The following is an 8,961-nucleotide window of genomic DNA, read 5'->3' as shown; positions in this document are numbered from 1 at the left end:
CATCATTTCAGAAACCCTACCAACAGATTAATACTTAAAAATAAAAACATTTTTTTTTGTTTACAATTTTTGTTTAATTCACACTATCATTAAATATACCAATAGGCATCAATGAAATGGGATTTTAAAGAAACTTACTCTGCTTCCTTCTGTTTTTTTTTGCGTCTCATTTGATATTTCAGACAACCATAACAACAACAACAACAACCATAATGATTATCGTAACTATGGTGATATGGATTAATAGTAATGAATCGTCGTTCCAATTTCGGAATGGTCAATACCCGTCCTACAAAGCAGTGCGATTAAGACAACAGAGACCGGAACTTATGAAATATCATCCAGTAAATAACGTGGTATTCATCAAAACACACAAAACCGCAGGTACTTCGCTTCACTGTCTCATCTGTCGCTATGGTTACAAGAACAATTTATCGTTTGTGTTTTCTAGGTACAATCGGGAGAATGGTCACATACGAAAGACAGCTCTGAATACGAGTCGATTCTTACCACCTCTTGACTACAATGGTACTAGGGACCCTGTCTTCAATATTTTGACTGGTCACGTGACATATGCAAAACGTACAATAAACACATTTATGTCTGGGGAACCAAAATTCATCACTATTGTAAGAGAACCCGCAAGTCAAATCGAATCGCATATGAACTTTTTTCATCACAAGAGTGAAGTATTGAGGGGAATAGACACATTTCTGAAAGACGTGAACTATTTTCAAAATGGCGGCACATCAGGAAGCAGAAACAATCAAATTAGGGATCTTGGTTTGACACTCATTCAGACAGCCAATGAGACTATTGTTAATAACACTATTAACAAACTAGACGAGGAATTTGATTTAGTTCTTATAGCTGAATATTTCGATGAGTCCTTGATTTTACTGAGAAGACTCATGTGTTGGGAGTTTGAAGACATAGTTTATTTAACTAAAAATACCCGACCGAAGCGAGACACGATTACTAACACATTTCGGCAGAATGTTTATAAGTGGTCAAGAGCTGACATGTTGTTGTATAATCACTTCAACTTCACGCTATGGAGCAACATCCGTGCTTTGGGACCAAAATTTCATGCTGAGTTAGCAACATTTCGTGCTTTACTCAATGATACTAGTACACGATGCTCTGCATCTAAAATCGTAAAAAGATACTCTAATGGAGTGAAACATTTTGAATATTCCACAAGCAACTCGACATTCTGCAAACAGCTGGGAATGAGCCACGAGGATTGGTATCAGTCAATCTCTAAACGCCAACAATAAAATGCTTGTGTTAAATAAGGTCGTCTGTGACATGGATGCACGGGTATATTTCTTCTTTAATGCCATTATGCTTAACGCTTCTGTTTGAATAAAGCCGTTTTTTTTAAATCTGTCCTGTGAGCCTGTGGCACACAGTCACAAAATTTAGGGCTTATTTTATTCTGCTGGTTAACCACATGTGTTATATGAAATCCGGTTGTTGCGCATGAGTCGAATGAATCAACCACTACGCTATTGGGTTTCCTTAAAAACTGTTTAGTCTGTTTTTGTTTTGCATTATACCGGCTGAAGGAACAATAGAAAATTAGATGCATTATTTATAAATTGACGCATATTTCAAAATGTCAGAAAAAGTTCGTAATCGAAACAGAAAAATCGAAATATCGGGTGCCTTTACGCAAAATAATTTTGTATTGACAATATCACTTCCTGTGGATTTAAACTTATTTAAAACTTGCTTGACAAATGATTCAGTAACAAATAGAATGCATAGCGAAAAAACAATATTTATTTTGTCTCTAAACAGATTTATCAAATGTTCATAATCCTTGCAGAAGCATGCCGCCATAGAAATGTTAAGAAACTTATTAATAAAGGCTAGTAATTTCACAGTGATCACACAGTAACTTGCAAGGAAGAATCTTTCAGATTTATGTCATCGTAGTTTTTCCAAGGAGCATTTGTATCATTACCCTTTCCCAAATACATGCCAATCCTCGGAGGCGGAGCTATGTCACAAGACGTTCCACGTTGCTCGGACGCGCACCACTGTACCACGTATTTCTATGGGCTATGTGCGCGTTGCTGAGGAACGCGGAACGCCGAGTGAAGAGCCGGTGAAAATTCGAGAAAACAACAGAATTCAACTTTGAAGTAATCGTGAACAGTCAAATTTATATGCGTTATATACACGCAAGGGTAATCTTGTTACACTATTCAGGGGAGTCTCATCAACCATCCCAAAGTACCGTTTTCTGAGAGTTTTCAGCCTTTGTTTTCACTGTGATGGTTTCAATGCGGTTAAAATGCCCGGATGTCCGCCGCTAAGAATAAGAACAATCAAATGACGTACTGCTTATAGTTGACCAACCTTGACGTAGCGCTAGCTGCTTTGTTATCAATTTCTATTGAATATTCATTGTTTTACGGATATGCAAACACGTTTCACGTCGCCCAATCAACGGAGATTGCATGTCGCAATTGTTATCAAAAAATAAGTAACTGACAAGCTCATTGATACATGCTAGTTGTTAAAAACGTCAAGATTCCAGCAAAATCACGTTGACCACGGTCCGACCAGGGGCGTCGATCATGGGGGAACAGGGGGACACCCTTCAGAAAGTGGGGGGACACAATATCAACTGTCCCCGCCACTTTCCAGACTTACCCAAATATCAATAATAGGCTTATATCAAAGCCTGCGTTTGTGTAAGGCCTTTGGTTCTGTGTACATGTACTGTATTCTTAGTGATCAAGAATGAAAATCCCCAAGTATGCACCAAATGACTTCATTTTGGTTGCATTTTTCAAAAAATTCCTACCTTCTGCGGGGGGCACATCCCTGCTCGGGGAAACACACCTATATTCCGACACCCCTATGTTCCGATATCCTTATATTCCGACACCCCTATGTTCCGACATTCCTATATTCCGACAACCCTATATTCCAACAACCCTATGTTGAGATGCTAATAGGTTCTGACACCTACGAAATTTTAGAAACGTTTTTGACATTTCACTGCGTTTTTATCTCTTTACTATAAGAAAAAATATCATTATTCTTCTTCAAATATTATTCTACGCTCACCTTTTGTAACACAATGTTACATTTCTTTACATTAAAATATAACTATGCCGGATTATAATACTTGCCACTCTTCTGGCCAAGGGCTTTCATGGAGATGTTTTTGTGATCATCGTCGGCAATATTCTCAGACGCGATGTATCCTATCAAGCTTTAGACGAAAACTATGTGTCTGACAGTCTTCATGTGGCCCCTGACAACTTGTACTCGGGGAGACCTAAATTACATTGTTTAGTACTTTTATGTTCGACGATCATCCAATAAATTCTGAGCCGGCCAGAATGTGCCATATTTTCAATGGAAATATGTACGCTAGTGGTCGGAAGCCGAAATTGGATAAATACCCCTCCCCATGGTAGAACAAAGCAACATGTTTTTTCTCTGTTCAGCGCGATCAATCTAGTTACAGAATACTGACTGTACAATTAAAATTAAGACAAGGCTATCAAATTTACATGCCATAAAATAGACAGAAACATGGGAATTAATTTGGTAAATTTTGGCTGTAGAATCTGAGCCGTTTTGCCCCCGAAAATCAGGGTAAATATGTTAGCTTTAAAAAATTATACACAGCGTCAAATAAAAAGGGAATTTTATGGGATCAACCTTATACAAAGATATAAATACGTAATGGCCTGTCAAATATTAAAGCGAACCTAAATGCGACCTTAATTTATAGTTGTGTATATTCTAAAGTGTATTCGAAATAATATTGCAATGGTTTAATTTTGTTTTAATTATAACTATAGCTTGGATAGGCATTTGAAGTGCTTGCAATTAAACACCATGGAGGCCATTCATGGAGGGGAATAAATAACGAACGAACATATGTAACATCCGGGTATTTTTCAAAACGATGACGTTTTAGTATCTGATCGCATTCATATACGCCATTGTACATAGCCGTTCATGCTGCCAAGCATTGTGTACTACTAGTATAAACTCAACTTTTATATGCACAATGTGCTTTTTAAAACTTGGGTTAGAGCATTATGCGTTTGAACCACAGTATTCTGAGAATGGAAGTCCAATTGCGTTAAAGTACCGTACTTCCCCGATCGTAAGCCCCTCCCGAGTATGAAGCCCATCCCTATATTTTTACTTGGTATTTATCGAGTTGAGAGCATTCACGATTATAAGCCCAGAGTGTTTTCACTGGGCGTCGACGATATTCTTTAAAATATGCGTGTAAAAGGTGTGTTTCATTTCATAATAATCGTGATTGGCATGGTAGTTTGGTTCGTGCTTTTATGAGAAATTAATTTCAAGGTGCATGGCGAACGTACACAACGTGGTTCGCATCTTTTCTATTCTGTAATTTACCTAGGATGAACCCCGATGTTGCAATACTGGAGTAATCCATATTTCTTTGAGTAGTAGCTTTCGAAAAGCCAAACATGTGATCGTTAAGTCGTGTACCTGGTTATTGGGCATGGTTTACTTTGAGACTATCATGAAAAGCCTAGGGTTTGAACGATGAGACATGTTGGCGATCGAGAAAGGTGTTTAAATTCTTCCTCCACACTCAGTTTACCCACGGTTACTATTAACCTTCGTTCATATTTCGGAAATTGCGAATCGCCAGATTTTAGGGAAAAAATCATCGTTTTTTCGTTGCAATAAGTGCTACAAATCGCATTTTAACATTGCGGTAATTCACTTCCGCATTGCGTTAAAAATTCATCGTCAATAATCGGAAAATTTCATCATTACGACACATCATTTTGATTGGTTAATGAAAGACATGACCTGTTAGGTCAAAGGAAGTTGTTCCAGGTCAAATCGTGCTAAAAAACCTTACGGTGGAAAATTACTTTGCGTCGAAAGTTTGCGTACGATAGAAAACATACCAAAACGAAGATATTGATAAATGCCTTCGTCCACTGTTTCCTCACAGACCCTACCCATTATTTCACCGTAAATTCAGACGGTATGTAAATCGTATTGTAATAAAATGTGTGTGTTTTTATGAACATGTTTGTTTCTTCATTGTAAGTGTCGTTCAAATCAATGACGTATTTTTTTTCTCAAAAATAAGTATTATTTTCCAGAGCCCGGCGTGGTGAACGAATAATTTGTTTGGATAATTTTTCGTTGTTTGCAAGATGGTTACAGTGTTTAACCCCAAAACAAAATCATCTTTTCTGAGTTGGTCCTCGAGTATAAGCTTATCCCTTACTTTTCCCTTACGTGTTCATGCCTCCGGGCTTATGATCAGGGAAGTACGGTATACCGTGAAGATTCAGATCAGTCCAGTGTGAGTGATGATAGTATATCGTCGACGATGCCCCTTGTTCGGATGATAGTTTTATTTCAAATTACACGGAAGTATGTGAACAATCTGCTTGGTGTTCCTGTGACAATTTTCCCATGATTTGACAGTGCAGCCCTGTGAATGCATGGACGAAAATGTTTCCACCACCACCCTACGAACTCAAGATTGCTTACTCCAGCATCCAGACTTTGAATAATTTGCACACCGCACAGTGCAGCACTGGAAACAGCATTTATTAGACAGTTAGACAAAAAACAAAACAAAATGCCTGTCTCGATCAATCGCACATCCATAATGTTTGTATGTTGATACGCTTGTAAATAACATTAACGTAAAAGTCGAAACAACCTAGACTAGAAGTCAATTCACCAGTCCAGCCAACTATGGCTCCCTAAATTGCTTATATTTAACCAGATACTATTTCGTCATCATGCTTTGTTACCTTACCTGTTTATACCTCATGCGGGCGTTTTTTATGGCAAGATGGCGCAAACGAAAGTCCTTCGCAGGTTTATGGTTTCTCATATTTAAATCATCATAACTCTGAAGATAATCATTTTTTTTTTTCATTTTTTTTTTCAAATTTATAATCAATATACATAACTTGATAAATACAAACGCCAATATAGACTCTATTTAGTTCCCCTTTAAATAGGAACACCTCAGACAAACACCATCATGTTATATATCAAATTAAAGCTATATTGGTGTAGCGTACAAGTATTACGTTGGATATTACATCGTATAATCCATTACTTATTGACATTATGAATTCATTAACTTTATTATACGTTATTCAAAATCATCAAATGGCATTTTCTGGGCAAATCCTGTCTAGGATAAAATGAATTAGTCATGACATATTCATGTATTTGAAAATAAGTCTTTTTATGCTTTCTCAATATTTTATTTATTTATTTATTTATTTATTTATTTATTTATTTATTTATTTATTTATTTATTTATTTATTTATTTATTTATTTATTTATTTATTTATTTATTTATTTATTTATTTATTTATTTATTTATTTATTTATTTATTTATTTATTTATTTATTTATTTATTTATTTATTTATTTATTTATTTATTTATTTATTTATTTATTTATTTATTTATTTATTTATTTATTTATTTATTTATTTATTTATTTATTTATTTATTTATTTATTTAAGAGAACGCTATTACACTGCCAAGAAATTACATATAGATAAAAATGGAATTCAAATAGATGGCGTGACGTTGCCTGACCTAAGATTTACATAAGTAAATTTAACATATGTAGCAAAGAAGTTTGAGTAATTTACACAAACGTAAAATACAAAATCGACGACTGCACAATGGAGCGAATAGGCAGTTTCAAATACATCTGCAGAACACGAAGGATATTGACAAAGAAATAATGTAAAGAATAAATACGGGATATACATGCTTTGGCAGATATAAGGATAAGTATTTAAATTGTGTATTATACCAACTGTAATTTATGAGTATAACAAATGGGAATATTTCCAGAATAGAGAGGAATATCAGAACAATGCATTGGAACAACGAAGAATAGAATAGAATAGTGCTTTCTGAATTCCTTGAGGAAATCTGTCTAATATGGACCTTAACCTTGAACGATGAATTATGCATCAAATTTGCAGGTAGTATAAACTTGTGCAATATCCTCGCATTAGAGGAAGGCGGCCTATTGTACATTTGAATTATCGGATAAATATCTGATAATTCTCGATGTTTTAGATTGATATTAGACAGGGTCTACAGCTGGGTGATGGTTTAATTTTTTAAACATGGAATTCTCTAAGACCTATCAATGTCTTAGATTGATAGGAAAACGTATAACGTGTGGAGGTAAACAAGGAATGTTGGCCGAAAACACACAATATAGAAATGGAAAGAGATAGTGTGAAACCTTTGTATTTTTTGGCAATCTCAAAAACTTATGCAAACACTACGGAATGCTAAATGCAGTGTCTCATCTCTCGCATAATAAATAAATAAATAAATGATTTTAATTAATATGTAGATAAACTTGGAAAGGTGCTACCGGATGCAAACGGCAACCTTGCAATTCCGCGACTGATGAATATCAAAGTACAACTTTCATAAAAAAGGTAAAATAATTCTCCGATAATTATCGATCTAAAACTTCGATAGTTAGGCAATCGGAGGATTTAAGGTTGGAACCATATCCAACAGACACGGATATTGTCAAATAATTGTCGAAGTATTAGAATGATACAATGGGCAACATTGTTTGATAATTCTCTGATAATTATCCGATAACATTATGCAAGATCCCGCCTTCACGGACTTTCGAGCATTATGGCCGGACTACACTACAGTTGGATTTCCAGTATTAACCCACAGGACATCCTGGTTATATCAAGGTAGTAAAAGGTCACGCACGGCTAGTCAGATTAAGTTTGACACAAGTATACTGTGTATCGGAACATAGGGGTGTCTGGAACATAGTGGTGTCGGAACATAGAGATGTCGGAACATAGGGCAGTCTCCCTTTCTCAGACATCCCCCTGTTCGCGCAAGCGCGGACATTGGCCGCTTACGCGGACACAATATTGTCCCCCTCACTTTTCAGAATGGATCGACGCCCCTGGGTCGGACGACAGATCAATATTAAAATCCCCCAAAAATTAAACTTCTTTATTTAAAGTGCAGTGGTCGACGCGTTGTGTACGTCACTATGAGTCCTATATCGAACAAGACGTAAACAATTCCTTTCTCATGACGAGAAGGTCGATAAAAGAACTAAAATACTATTGCATTTAGAAGTAACCTCGATTAACAAAATGTCAAGATAAGGTGTCTCCATGTAATTTCTTCAGGTGTTAGACACGTGCGAAAGGAATCCTTTCCCAATCTTTAAACAATGAGTGTGGAATCAAGAAATTGATATCATAATCATGTTCATTTAACAAAGTTTCAGCAAAGACAATAATATCGGTTCTAATAGTATCATAATTCAGTGTGGAATCAAGAAATTAACACCATAATCATGTTCATTTAACAAAGTTTCAGCAAAGAAAATAATATCGGTGCTAAAAGTATCATAATTCAGTGTGAAATCGAGAAATTGACACCATAATGATGTTCATTTAACAAAGTTTCAGCAAAGAAAATAATATCGGTTCTAAAAGTATCAGAATTCAGGTGCAACTTTAATTTGTTGATTTTGTTTGGTATATGTTGATTATTCCAGTATCGAAAAAGCAGATTATTGTGATCCTGTGAATCCGATGATTAGATAAGCGACACGGCTTGGTTATCAACACCATCTACCTGTACCTAGTACTGGAAGTTGGAGCATTAGCGGGATTTGTGGCTAGGTCTGAAACAATCAATAGAAGATCAATGTCTACAGATTCCACTATCACCTCAATAAAAACAGTGTATATCATGGAGAGGCTTGGAATCACAACGGTGATTTACTATTTACATGGAGAATATCGGAAATATAAGCATTACATATGCAATTTACACAACCAGAATAAGTAAGATATGCACTATCTTTTAGTACAAAAGATCTTTCAGCAGCATCATTCTTTAATGCGAATATTAGTGTCATTAATGAGTTG

At 35.7% G+C, this 8,961-nt stretch overlaps 1 protein-coding gene across 1 annotated transcript; it reads left to right on the top strand.

The window, feature by feature from the left end:
• The first annotated feature begins 227 nt into the window (after window positions 1-227).
• Window positions 228-1,280, top strand: LOC102806609 (galactose-3-O-sulfotransferase 2-like). Its single transcript, XM_006812001.1, has one exon. It carries the CDS (start codon window positions 228-230, stop codon window positions 1,278-1,280), a length of 1,053 nt encoding a protein of 350 aa, XP_006812064.1.
• Window positions 1,281-8,961: the final 7,681 nt, after the last annotated feature.

The sequence above is a fragment of the Saccoglossus kowalevskii genome, chromosome 20 (assembly GCF_978046115.1).
Source record: "Saccoglossus kowalevskii chromosome 20, keSacKowa6.1, whole genome shotgun sequence".
In the NCBI taxonomy this organism is placed as follows: Eukaryota; Metazoa; Hemichordata; class Enteropneusta; family Harrimaniidae; genus Saccoglossus; species Saccoglossus kowalevskii.
The sequence above is the reverse complement of the archived record's forward strand: the minus strand, read 5'-3'. Positions and strand labels throughout refer to the sequence as shown.

What these genes read in the sequence shown, in the direction of transcription:
- LOC102806609 (XM_006812001.1), top strand. Translation starts at nt 228, where the DNA reads ATGGTGATATGGATTAATAGTAATGAATCGTCGTTCCAATTTCGGAAT.